Source organism: Xenia sp. Carnegie-2017, unplaced genomic scaffold, assembly GCF_021976095.1.
Source record: "Xenia sp. Carnegie-2017 unplaced genomic scaffold, XeniaSp_v1 HiC_scaffold_44, whole genome shotgun sequence".
Lineage (NCBI taxonomy): Eukaryota > Metazoa > Cnidaria > Anthozoa > Malacalcyonacea > Xeniidae > Xenia > Xenia sp. Carnegie-2017.
The window spans coordinates 258,332-272,609 of NW_025813509.1; the positions used below are offsets into that span (position 1 = coordinate 258,332).

Below are 14,278 nucleotides of genomic sequence, written 5' to 3' on the forward strand. Positions count from 1 at the left end.
GTCATCATGGATTAGTCCAAAGTAATGTTTTTAGTTGCTCATTTTTTTCAGGTTATTGCTGCCACCCTGGGGCGTGTACATAATCGTGACATAACTGGACCCAGTCCTTCTGGCACATTTATATAGAGGTGAAATCTTGATTTGTTTCTGTCTGTCGGTTTTTTTTTTGCAGGGGGGGGGGATTTTACAGAATGAGGGGGAGCTTACAATCACAACAAAGTAGAACCTTTCCAAACATTTGAGATATTTTGTACTTATTTCTACTTTTATTTAAGGTTTGAGAAATTGGCGATAAATTCTCGACATCATTACGATTCTTTACAAAGTTCTTTCAAACATGGTAATCCTCCTCCACGTTATCATTATGAAAACAGAACATTTCATAACGTCAGGTGATTATTATCTTACTGTGTTTATTTTAATCTTTAAAAACCATTGAGTGAATGTATTTTCTCTTTTATTTTATTTTGAGTGGATTTTGAGTAAATTTTGAACTAGAAATAGCGTTTTACATTCTGCTCTTAATGTCAATTGAGATTTCATAATTTGGCGTAATTTCTTTCCGTGTTGGACACTGTGGGGTGAGGTTAGGATAAATAGGGTTTTGATAATACTTAAGGTAAGGGATTTGTTAGGGTGAGGAAGAAGGAGAAGATTCATGGTGATTGTGTGCAACGCTTTCTTACCCATCCAAACCCTGTGCAATCCTTTCTTACCTATGTATTTAAACCCTACAGTACCGACCTCGAGTAACATGACTTGACCTGCGAGTATCGAATGGCGAGTCAATTGCGAGTCACTCTCGAGTGTGAGAAGTTTGCGAGTGAATAAGTGACTCGCTGTTTGCAAGTGAATCGAAATAACGCAAAAATTTCTTTCTCCAATATTTGAAATTGACAAACATAATCTTAAGTGTAGTGACAAGTAAAATCACACCATCTCATTCATTTTTGTTGACGTGAAGTCAATGAAATTGTTTCAGAAACCAATCTCATATTTGAAACATTTCTACTGGCAAGTGAATCGCAAAAGTTCTAGCCATTTACTATACACGTGGTCTTATATCGTTCTTGCTATTAAATGTCTATGGCCTTTATATCAATAGCGACTACATCCAAAACTCCAGGTCAACGAAGTTCTTTCAGAATCGAATTCAAAAGATTATACGTACACTCATCGCATAGCTACATTTCTTAAATATTTGACTTTAAAGAATATTCGTTTTTTGAATGCATTCTTTCCTAAGATTATATATGTCCATAATCTAAGACTGTTAGAAGAAAATGTTTGAGCGCTATTTCGATTTACTCATTGATTGCGTGCCATTTACTTTACATTTCTCTATGGTCTCTACCGCTTTACGAATAACGTTTGTGCCATGGAAAATGTGAAGTTATTAAAATGCTTTTGTAAAAAAATTCAAAAGATTTTAACGTCATTAGGTCCCGAGATATTGCTTCAAATGAATAGTCGTTTTGCTCCCATGTTTCATAAAAAGATATAAAACCGTTGCCTTCAAAGTGTTGAACGAATTTTACTTGTCACTACACTTAAGTTTATGTTTGTCAATTTCAAATAGTGCAGAAAGGAATTTTTGCGAGTTATTTAGATTCACTAGCAAACTTCTCACATTCGAGAGTAACTCGCAGCTGCATCGCGTGTCACTCGCCATTCGACACCCACGAGTCAAGTCATGTTACTTTTTGTAACCCTTTCTCACCTATCTAAACCCTGTGCAACTCATTCTTACCTACTTAAACCATCAACACCTCAACATTAAGTTTACAAATAATAATGTTCTAACATTTGGTTAGAGTGACTAAATTCGAAGACTGACTACGCTACTGTATGTAAAGTTAGTTTTATTTGTTGCTTTTAGTGCAGTAATTTCACGAACACCTTTAACTAACAAACACTAACATAATTATTTTATGTTTATTTTATTCTCAACCTGACAGTTTAGCCAACAAACACTAACATAATTATTTTATGTTTATTTTATTTTCAACCTGACAGTTTAGCAACGAACACTAACATAATTATTTTATGTTTATTTTGTTTTCAACCTGACAGATCGAATACAGATTTGGGTGACCAGGATTGTGTATTAAGAATCGTCAAATGCATCAATATTCCACTTCCTTCAGGTAAATATGTCTTTTCTTCATTATTGTTGAATTGGTTTAAAACCTTTGTCCTTAGGATTTAGATAAAATATAGTGGATTAATAAGGTGTCTATAGGATTAATAAGGTGTCTAGAGGAATAATAAGTGTCAGGTCAAACAATGGATGTTTGATCTGATACATACATCTATAAACGTTAAAAATCAATCTTTAAAAAATTTCAATATACTTCAAGGTTACAACAAAGACGATATGAAAGTGTATGTGTCCTATGAATTTCCCTTTCCAAACGTAAGTTGGTTTATGTTTCATTTAAGAAATAAAAGATGTTTACTGTGTTTGCACAGGCTTATGCAAACCAAGTAGACCTTTGAGAGCAGATCAGTGCAAGCCGGAGACCAAAGGTCGAGGGTTGCACAAGCTCGAGAATTCTCACAAACGTCTCCGAGATTTGCATAAGCCTGTGCAAACACGAAAAACATCTTTTATTTCTTTTATAAAATAACAATAATGCGAAAAAAGACAAACATTTTAATTTTTCCTCTAAAATGTATTCATGATCGATTTGCCAATTCTCTTTGACTGATTAATTGTTTTGATTGATTTGATTGGTTGAGCTCAGATGTGTTTTGCACAGGCTAATGCAAACACGGCTCTAGACCAATCAGCGCACGCGTTTTATTGTGTTTATTTTATAAAAACAATCCCATTTACACTACAATGATTCACCAACATGACTGTGAATTGACATCTTTGCATGATTAGACTCAACGCAAGAGCGTGCAATTGTGACAAACAATGGAAGCATTGTTAACAATTTTGTTAGACAATAAAATCATTGTTCAAGCAGTTGTTCTCATTACCGTTGAACAAATTCTATGTTTTGCAAACGACAGATTTTGCTCATGTAACAAACACTTTCTCACTTTTTCTTAAATCAATGTTATTTGTCTACACTAAATTTTAAAATCACTCAACTTTAGGATCAACCTCAAACTGGCTTCACGGAAACCATCAAACACAACATTAATCCTGGTAAGTTTTATTCGAAATGAATGATATCATACAGAATTGGATCCCTGCATGATCTTGTAGTGAGGGGTGAGTGGGGACTGGGGAGGAGTTGCTTTACTATGGACCACTAAAATACGTGGAACGCTACCTCAAGCAAATAATTGAAGCCATATCTTATGCCAGACACGCGAGATTTTACCCCAGACACGCGTGTTTAGTGTTTTGAGATTCTATCGCGGAGTAATAATTGATTGACTACACACGCGTGTCTGGGGTAAAATCACGGCTTCAAAAAATTATCAGGGTTTTTTATTACATGAAGCGTTCTATGTATTTTAGTTCAATGCTATGGACATAATGGTCGTGTTACTTAAGTACTCGTGACGTCATTAATAACCTATTTTGTGGTTATTGGAGTGGCCATGGGGACTGGAGAGGAGTATTTTTACAAGGGACAGAATGGTCGTTATACTTCAGTTCTCGAGACGTCAATAATATCCAATGTTGTGGTTGTAAGCTTTTTTGATATGCTAGAACCTTCCCTCCTCATTAAATTCATTATTCTACATCGATGATCAATTACGCTGTTTTTTCGTATAGAATTTGATCAAAAGTTTAAGATATCTATCGACGGAAAAAAACAGATCGTTGGTGAGAATATTTCGACGACAAAGTGTGAAATTTGAAATAAAATACAACAGGTTTGTCGTACGTGAGATGGATGTTTCATTGTTTTACATTATGTGAAATATTTTTTATCGTCAGTAAATGTTCAAACCATTTAGAGGATTTCTGAAAGGTGACAAGACGCTGGCTCAAGCTTCTCTTAAGTTATCACCGTTTGATAATAGATGTGAAATTCACGAATGTCTTAATGTAAGTAATGTGTGGTATTTTTTTGAACTTTATGAATTAATAATTGCAGAAACTGTGTTTAAAGGGGTAGTCTGACCTTAACACAACTTTCGCTCATATGAAAGTATATATTGTTCTTACCTCTCTCGCGAAATCCTAGGTTTCCAATTCAAATTTAACTCGAGAAATAATGCCTTAAATGTGTGTATTTTTCGATCGCCATTGTGTACATGCAAGCGAAGCCGCAGTCCAGCAGCGGTTTTTCGTCGTGACGTCACTGCGCGGTGATCGTTGTCAACATTAGACAAAATATACTAGCAAAAGTAGAAATTACGCATAAGCATATTCATCGTAGCAATTTATTTTCTAAGTTTTTAAATTATTTTGCGCAATGGATACGGATTACTCAAACGATTCCTCTAGTAATTATTCTGGAAGCAGTGTTTCAAACTACGAAGAAATGATTAACGATCAAAACATGATTCAACCATATGCTTATGAGCCGATTGAAACAGACTCGAGCGACGAGCCTATGGACGACTCCGACGAAGTTCAGCTGTTGTAACAATGAATGAAGACTCAGCACAATTTGAGGGAATAGATACTCCGGACTGTATTACAGATAATCCTGTTTTTCGAAATCTTTGTTTAAATTATTGGGTATTACGACTGGCATGGAGTGAGTACAAACAACACTATGGTTCAAGAGCTGAAGAAGGACCTGAAGACAAAAGACAAAGACATGTGGCTTACAGGCAACTGGTTCGATGGTGTTGGAATGTATTGGGCAACGAAATTAGAGTACCACTACCATCTTTTGCTGTTAGCTACATTCGAGCACATTTCCAACCACCAGGTCTAGAAGAGGACTTTGTCTTTGAGGGTTTTAAATTCGCTGATGAATAATAATGGAGTGTAAACTATTATAGCTATATTTATAAGTATCGTTAATGATGAATTACTAATAAATAAAAATATAAATTGGATTTAGTAAATGAACAATAAATACAAATTATAATGGCCAAGCCAAACCAATTCTTTATTTGTGCTATGCAAGGATTTTGGTGTACATAATTAAAAAGTGCCTTTGCTAATGAATTTGCATAGCAAAACAAAAAATTGTGCTACTTTACTATTAGAGATTCTCTTATTATTGTGCTTTTATAATACTTTCTTTGTTTGGCTTATCTATATATGCAATATTTTCTTGAAATGTTTGCTGATAAAGAAATCTTGTTATGTACATTTTTTACATTAAAACAGCAGACATCTTCCATCATACCTTGCACAAAAGAATATGACTTACTCACCATAATTGGCTTGGCTACCCAATTTTTTCGCCCTTTTGGGAACATGATAAGCACAAGTGGAAGGAGGGAAAATACTTTATTAAAAGTGCTTTTTGTATAAAGGTATGCTTGCAAGAACCAAGTTGGCAGTGATAGACCACAATGTAAACACTGGCAGAAAACAAGCACAAGTTCAATGTGGAAAGCAGCAAGGGGAAAAGTGATATAATATCGTGTTCCCAAAAGGGCGAGAAAATTGGGTAGCCAAGCCAATTATGGCGAGTAAGTCATATTCTTTTGTGCAAGGTATGATGGAAGATGTCTGCTGTTTTAATGTAAAAAATGTACATAACAAGATTTCTTTATCAGCAAACATTTCAAGAAAATATTGCATATATAGATAAGCCAAACAAAGAAAGTATTATAAAAGCACAATAATAAGAGAATCTCTAATAGTAAAGTAGCACAATTTTTTGTTTTGCTATGCAAATTCATTAGCAAAGGCACTTTTTAATTATGTACACCAAAATCCTTGCATAGCACAAATAAAGAATTGGTTTGGCTTGGCCATTATAATTTGTATTTATTGTTCATTTACTAAATCCAATTTATATTTTTATTTATTAGTAATTCATCATTAACGATACTTATAAATATGGCTATAATAGTTTACACTCCATTATTATTCATCAGCGAATTTAAAACCCTCAAAGACAAAGTCCTCTTCTAGACCTGGTGGTTGGAAATGTGCTCGAATGTAGCTAACAGCAAAAGATGGTAGTGGTACTCTAATTTCGTTGCCCAATACATTCCAACACCATCGAACCAGTTGCCTGTAAGCCACATGTCTTTGTCTTTTGTCTTCAGGTCCTTCTTCAGCTCTTGAACCATAGTGTTGTTTGTACTCACTCCATGCCAGTCGTAATACCCAATAATTTAAACAAAGATTTCGAAAAACAGGATTATCTGTAATACAGTCCGGAGTATCTATTCCCTCAAATTGTGCTGAGTCTTCATTCATTGTTACAACAGCTGAACTTCGTCGGAGTCGTCCATAGGCTCGTCGCTCGAGTCTGTTTCAATCGGCTCATAAGCATATGGTTGAATCATGTTTTGATCGTTAATCATTTCTTCGTAGTTTGAAACACTGCTTCCAGAATAATTACTAGAGGAATCGTTTGAGTAATCCGTATCCATTGCGCAAAATAATTTAAAAACTTAGAAAATAAAATGCAACGATGAATATGCTTATGCGTAATTTCTACTTTTGCTAGTATATTTTGTCTAATGTTGACAACGATCACCGCGCAGTGACGTCACGACGAAAAACCGCTGCTGGACTGCGGCTTCGCTTGCATGTACACAATGGCGATCGAACAAGAGGCAAAAATACACACATTTAAGGCATTATTTCTCGAGTTAAATTTGAATTGGAAACCTAGGATTTCGTGAGAGAGGTAAGAACAATATACACTTTCATATGAGCGAAAGTTGTGTTAAGGTCAGACTACCCCTTTAAATCATTGAACTATATATAACTGGACGGCCATCCACCCGCTAAAATTTGAAGACAACATTTCGGTAAGCTAAAATGCCGAACTATACGCGTATAGTATAAGCTTTGTACAAATATAGGCATGTTTACTCAATGTAGCATTTCAGACTTCACCATCTTCTTAATGTCTGCCACATGATCTGTAAAGGCAGAAAAAGGACTAGAACTAGTTTTCCAGTTAGACCTCCATTATTTAATAAACACATCACATGTAATGTCACTTAAAATACATGTTATCTTGATTCAAAATTTACGTACGTAAGAACGATTGCTGTCGTAAGTGGACTTAATTACAATTGCAGCTTATGGATCCCGAGAAAGGTCGCAAGGTGATTGGTGGAAAGATTGAAGTCAAATTACGTATTCCTGAACCTCTGACAGATAGATGTTGAAATCTTGACGCAAAAATGGTTGGTCATAGATGCATTTGTAGCACCAACAAATAGAGTGAGTATATAAAGTTAAGTTGTGTATAAATATATAGTTTTCACAGGGTTGTGTTTGTTGCATTGAACTAAAATACATGGAACGTTACCTGAAGATTTGCTTCAGTTGAATCCAAATCTTACACCCAGACACGCGAGATTACACCCAGACACGCGTGTGTAATGTTTCGAGATTCTGAAAATTGATTGACTACACACGCGTGTCTGTGTGTAAAATTTAGCTTCAAGAATTTATTAGACTTTTCTATTACAGGTAGCGTTGCAGATGTATTTTAGTTCAATGGCTTATAGCACGAAACCATGATTACGTTAGACTGAATAGTGGATTTTTAAACTTATTAAAATGTTATACGTACTGTATGCAACAATGAAACTGTCTTATATTGAAATGGACGTTTTAGTTTATCTATAAAACATATGAAGTACATGAGCTATACTATAGATAAATATATATTCTGGATACAGAAACTCAAGGATATCTTTTCCTTTCCATATAACTGAGTCACATGTCTCCTCATTCTCTCCCCTCCTTCGTATTTCGTTAAATGTTCACCGTTGCGTATTGGCTGTTATAAAATAGTTTGCAATTGGCTGTCTTTCTTAATTTTTTAGCCAATCAGTGCTTCGTCAACAAGTAAGGTATAAATCCTTTGATATTTATAATATATGGATAGCGCACCATGTATAAAATATAGGAAAATTGAAGCCGGAAGTGTGCGCAATTGCTTATGACCTTCGTGGGGGGCTGTAGGACCCACTTTACTATACTTTTGTTGTAGAAACTCACAGTTTTCGCGTTTTTATTTCTTTTACAAAGCACTGATTGAAGCAAAATTTTTATCAATTGGACAGGAAGATCGATAGAGAATTTCAACCCCTTAAGTTATGTTTTCTCGGCTTGTACAAGCTTATACATCCCATTTTCAGTAGCTTTGCATGAACAAGAATAAGATCTGATTTTTTCACTAGAAGTATCACTTCATGTTTTTTAAATGTTCAAGATCAGCAAAAGCGATAGGAAACATATAAAGCGCATGAAAGCAGAAAATGATCGCATCGTCAATATATATTTAAAGAAATGTGGGGCATACACTCTGCTCAACTTCACGTTAAATTTTTAACAATGAATACTATCCATATATTATACATATCAGTGTATCATTTAGTTTATGGCAAAAAGTTTTCTATCTTTCTTTTTTCTTTGAAAGATCTGCGTCTTTCTGTGTTAATAATTTACTATTTTTAAACTCGGGTTGCTTCTAAAATGATTCAAATGTTTTCTTTTTACAGCTTAAATATCAAGAAAATGGCAGAAAAGCAAAGAATTCAAACCAGTAAGTACATTAATTATCTTTTACTTTAGGCACTATATGATACCAAGTTATCACAGAAATAATCTAAATTTTTTATGAATAAACTAAAATTTTTAATACAACGTTAAATTATAAAGTAAACTATAATATAACTAAACACAATTTTTCTTGTCGCATTTTCTGTTTAGATCTAAAGTTTGTACGATTGAATAAAGATGTTCTTTAAAATTAATATATTTCAATAATATGAACAAAGTGTAAAAGTCTTTTAATTTAGACTTTTTATATTTTGATATTTATTACGATATTTATTTCGTGTCATTTCAACATTAACTTTCATGAATGAAATTGTCTAATATTTATCTGGATTATTTCCTCGTAACTGTAAAGAATGCTTTTGCCTTTAAATCAGGAGGGAATAATGTTAAACTGTGGGAAAGTCGTTTCCTTTTCATAGAATAAAGTCCGTGTATAAGGTGCTGTACTTCCTTGTTATAAAATGAGACATCAGCTGAGAATGTTTTGAAATTTGTGATGTTTATAGAAATCAGAATGGATGACAACAACTTTTAATCTCGCTCTATATGCTATCATCGATGTTTTTACTCAGTATTTTGATATTCTTGCTGAAATTCTTCTTGATGATATGTATGGTCATCTAGAGTGGTGTGTCAAACAAGGTAAGCTTGACATTACGCAACGTGTTTGTGCTTGGCATTTGCCTTGGTGATTGGTTCGTTGTGTCAGAGTTTGTGATTGGTTTAAAGTATGAGAGTGTGTGATTGGTTTAACTATGTGAGTTTTTGATTGGTTTGGTTTGAGGTACATTACTATAAAAGAAGTATCAGAGTTTCTTACAGGTTCGACTGTAAATGCTTTGTAACACAATGTCCTGCTTTGCTCGCTCATTCAATACATGTCTTTAGATAACGAGCAGTTAGCGAGGTCTGGTACCAATTGTTTGGAAAATTTCGTCATATCCAATGGCAACACGTTCTATGAAGACGTCTGGGAAAAGACATGTCAATGTGTAAAGACGATATTTGAATCAACCGTACCTCACGAACTATTGAAATGGAGACCCGCTGACCAACAAGTAATGAGTCTACCCACACCAGATGTCCCTCCTGCGTCATCACCACTCAAGGTAAGTTACACTTAGGGCCTGATTATATGGAGGGAGTTGGCCCGAATAGCGAGCTAGCCCGATGATTTCAAGCGATTGAAACGAGCAAAACGTCAAGGTTTAAAATTACAACTGTTTGCGAAGCTCCACACGTCATTCCGGTTGTAATTCTTAAATTATGGCAAATTGGTTGTTTTAATTTTAAATTTTTTGCGTAGTTATTAAATCAGAATATTGTGAAATTGCTTGAGAAGATTTATTTGATGATAAGTATTGATTTGTTTCCATTTGCCAAAATGATTTAACGCTTGGCTGAACCCGGCTACCGGGATCGTGTAATCCGCCCCTTAGTATTTTTTATGATGTTTTAAAGCCCGACACTCTAAAATTATAGACAAACTTTCATAACAATTCTGTTTGTTTTATGTATTTATTACCCTTAAAATTGTCGTATATTGTAGGTAATGTCACCTGTCGACCTGGAGGATGATATCGTGCCCAAATATCCGGAAGGTAAATAAAAAGTTTGTGAATTCTTTTGAAGGAAAATTTTTGCTTCAATTGTCTCCATAATTATAAGATTGGAAAATATTTCATGTTAAGCTAAAGCTCGCATATTAAAAAGCTCATTTGAACCAAAAGCTCATATGAAACAAAAGTTCGCATATTGCAATATAGCTCGTGTGAATCTTTAACTCGTATGGACCAACAACTTGCATTCTTTGAGTAACAAGTGAAAATTTTCCGTATTATTTTTCAGACGAGGACGAACAAGATGGTCAGCAATCGTTAAAAGGTTTGAATGAAACGGAGGAGGAAATGCCTCAAGAAACAGTTGAAGAAACCAAAGAACAAGACAGCATTAGTCTACATAGTACGCCTAGTTTACGATTTGAACCTGTCGAAGAACACGAACCAGGTAACTAAGTGTTAGAAATCAATTGAGATTAATAATTTGTTGTCACAGCCTGCTGCCATTTACGTGTTTAATTTACATTGGTTTATTGGAAAGGCGTAGCAAAACGTATAATTGATATATGCGTTTGAAAAACTCAATCTGAAGTGAACAGCAACGTCATGTAACATTTCCTGAAACTACTTATGTTCTAAAAATTTACATTTTTTGCAATGTTTGAAACAATAATGTTGTTAATTGTTACTAATAGAACTAATAATGTTACTAATTAGTAATTATTACTATTTCTCCTGTTAACACTTATTTTTCATAAAAACTAGCACTAGCTTAAGAAACTCATTTCTGTTTTATTTTTTTTGCATTCGTTGCTTATTTTATTTGATTTTAAAAGACCTCATATAAGATAAATTAGCCCTTTGTTTGGCATTTTCAAAAGTTCAATTTTACCAACAAATGAAAAAATCGTCTGAGCGTGAATACGGAAATGTTCAACCAACACCCGAGTGACATTTTCTAATTTTTTCATGTATGTACTTTAACGTCGTAAAATCATCTCATTATTTTAGTCGTGCAGACGGAGAGGATGCTGTTCAATTCATTGATCATTAAGTGTGTCGTTCAATTGGAACTTATCCAAATGATCGAGAATGTCGTCTTTTTCCCAAGCACCAGCAAGCGAGAAGATGAAGATACTATGGCTGAAATACAGGTCAGTTGTAATTACGGTCATTGTAGGGAATACTGAGATAAATTGCTTTGTCGTAATGTTGTTATACCAGAGTTCCCCTTGGTTGCTTAACAAAGTTCTTAGCTGAAACACAGAATATGTAATATACAGAAAAGTCACTCATGTCTGAATCTTTGATGTTTTTGTCCTCAAGCATATTGTGCCGCGCATATCGACTGCCATTATTCCAGCAAGATATTTAGGGCTTTTCACTTGTTTCCAACCACTAAAATGAACCGACCTCATTTCTCATATTGAAATATTTTTAATTTAGTTAATACAGCAAAACATGAATATGTGAACCTCCCTATTTATCGAGTTCACAACTGGCTCCTTCTTCTTTAGACACCTAAAAATTTCAATAACTATCCTCACGAGACTTTATAGAATAAACGATTTCCTTGGGTTGAATTGCTTAAAGTTCCTTATGTGTTGTATGCAGGCTTGTAAGATCCTCTTTCACCTGATTGGTCAAACTGATTCTCTAAATCACCTACAATGGTGTAGTAAATCCTCTTTCACCTGATTGGTCAAACTGATTCTCTAAATCACCTATAATGGTGTAGTAAATCCTCTTTCACTTGATTGGTCAAACTGATTCTCTAAATCACCTATAATGGTGTAGTAAATCCTCTTTCTCCAGATTGGTCAAACTGATTCTCTAAATCACCTATAATGGTGTAGTAAATCCTCTTTCACTTGATTGGTCAAACTGATTCTCTAAATCACCTATAATGGTGTAGTAAATCCTCTTTCTCCAGATTGGTCAAACTGATTCTCTAAATCACCTATAATGGTGTAGGAAATCCTCTTTCTCCAGATTGGTCAAACTGATTCTCTAAATCGCCTATAATGGTGTAGTAAATCTTCTTTCACCTGATTGGTCAAACTGATTCTCTAAATCACCTATAATGGTGTAGTAAATCCTCTTTCTCCTGACTGGTCAAACTGATTCTCTAAAGCACCTACAATGGTGTAGTAAATCCTCTTTCACCTGATTGGTCAAACTGATTCTCCAAATCACCTACAATGGTGTAGCAAATCTTCTTTCACCTGATTGGTCAAACTGATTCTCTAAATCACCTATAATGGTGTAGTAAATCCTCTTTCTCCTGATTGGTCAAACTGATTCTCTAAATCACCTGCAATGGTGTAGTAAATCCTCTTTCTCCTGTTTGGTCAAACTAGTTCTCTAAATCACCTACAATGGTGTAGTAAATCCAATATCACCTGGTTGATCAAAGTGATTCACAAAATCGCCGGCATTGGTGTAAAAATAGCCAAATTGCAAATTTTACGAATTTTACTTTTCTTCGCAAAATACCAAAAGAAATCATAGAACTGAACTATGTGATCACCGGAGTGCTATCGTGCTGATTACACTATTATATACACAATGGAAGTCGGACTATTTATTTAAAAAATAGCCATTTGAATACCATATGTAGCTACAACCGTGTTTCACGACGGAATGTTTCCACATCATACTAACCAACTCTTTTTGTTTTGCGAAGTGCTGGAGAACTCGTATAAGTTTGCTAAAAGCTTCAATTGTAACAACGAGCTGAGGACGGCGCTTTGGAAAGCAGGTAAACGCTTCATTAATATATTGTAGCATTTGACACGAGCGACACATTTTTGTACAGTTTCTATTTAAATTGAAAATTAATACACGAGTAAAAACATCACATTCAAAACGTTCAAGCAAAAAGGCAAATTTGTGGCTGTCCTTCCTATTAGGGCACTCACTCCAAAAGCTGTGCATGTCCGTATACCTAGACACCCACATGCAGCGTGACCAAGTTTCTTTACCAGATTTACCAAACAAAGATTGCGGACATACAAGTAAACTTGTCCCTTGCTTCATTCATTATACACTTCTCTGAATAATTTCTTTGATCATTTGAAGGTTTTAAAAGACAGTCGAAGCCCAATTTATTGAAACAAGAGACGTCAATTTGGCCCGCCTGTTGAGAATTCTCTTTCGCATGTACGATGACGTTGCAAGAAAGGAATCAGGGAAAGGCGTCGAGGAAAAGGTGTTGAGGTACACCTGGGGATTAGCAAGATCAACAAACCATGTGCATCCCCACTTTTAGAAATCATTTAAACTTTTCCTCGACGGCTTGATTTGATTTCTTTCTTTTTCTTTCTTTTTAGGATCTGCGATGAAGCTTTAAGGCAGTTTATTGAATTACAGTCAGTTGGTCACAGGGATGCCTGGACGAGTTTACTATTTTTTATGTTTACCAGAATTCTTCGTTTAAACGATGAAAAAGTGAGTAGTGATTTTTTATATGGTTAAATGATGGAAATGATGTGCCGTGTCGCCCTCCCACTCCCCCCGTCTTGTAAAGTACGAGAATGTGCTTTTCGAAACTCAAAGACTGATTCCCATCGACCGCCGTACCATAGCATGTAAAGATGCCTTCTCCATAAAAGTAATGGTTGTAGATAGTTTGAGATAGAGCTTTTTCTTGAGATTGAACTCTTGATGGTAGATGGTTTGTATGGAGGGTGATCTCCCCCAAAATTAATAGCTATATTTTCAATTACTAATGCGCATTTTGTCCATTGCAATGTGCATTTTGTCTTGATCATATTCCATTCTGGAATTTCATAATCGGATTTTGTCCTGTACAATTTCTGTTAAAACTCATTTTGTTGTTGAACATTTCATTATGATGACGTAACATTATTCGTGGCTCGCAAAACATCAAATTTTACTCAATCACATTATAATTTATTTATAATTATTTACCGCCAAAAATTGTTAATATCAATAAATTATGCTGTTGCAATATTTTATGCAATAACTAAAACGATCTTTGTCCTTCGAAGCAACTTTAGTATTTTGTACAAAAGAAACGATTTTTTTGGTATGGGGGATGATAATGGAGCGAAAAATCGAG

General features: G+C 34.7%; 2 protein-coding genes across 3 annotated transcripts in view; both read left to right on the top strand.

Annotated features, from left to right (window-relative positions):
- Positions 1-14,278, top strand: part of LOC124456230 — a 156,674-nt gene that overhangs the window by 56,817 nt on the left and 85,579 nt on the right. The window lies entirely within an intron of this gene.
- The window catches only part of LOC124456250 (brefeldin A-inhibited guanine nucleotide-exchange protein 1-like), a 21,105-nt gene continuing 6,827 nt past the window's right edge, over positions 1-14,278 (top strand). Inside the window, exons 1-18 of one of the 2 annotated variants that reach the window (XM_047006738.1) lie at positions 1-128; positions 276-392; positions 2,074-2,147; positions 2,361-2,416; positions 3,109-3,160; positions 3,740-3,840; positions 3,925-4,015; positions 7,141-7,285; positions 7,897-7,923; positions 8,588-8,618; positions 9,010-9,073; positions 9,142-9,277; positions 9,524-9,744; positions 10,185-10,236; positions 10,484-10,642; positions 11,206-11,348; positions 13,286-13,413; positions 13,527-13,644. In XM_047006738.1, the coding sequence (XP_046862694.1) occupies positions 9,154-9,277; positions 9,524-9,744; positions 10,185-10,236; positions 10,484-10,642; positions 11,206-11,348; positions 13,286-13,413; positions 13,527-13,644 (945 nt within the window). In that variant the 5' untranslated portion in view covers positions 1-128; positions 276-392; positions 2,074-2,147; ... (7 more) ...; positions 9,010-9,073; positions 9,142-9,153. Of the gene's footprint in view, positions 129-275; positions 393-2,073; positions 2,148-2,360; positions 2,417-3,108; positions 3,161-3,739; positions 3,841-3,924; positions 4,016-7,140; positions 7,286-7,896; positions 7,924-8,587; positions 8,619-9,009; positions 9,074-9,141; positions 9,278-9,523; positions 9,745-10,184; positions 10,237-10,483; positions 10,643-11,205; positions 11,349-12,880; positions 12,956-13,275; positions 13,414-13,526; positions 13,645-14,278 lie in introns of those variants that run through there. The other variant, XM_047006739.1, reaches the window with a different exon arrangement.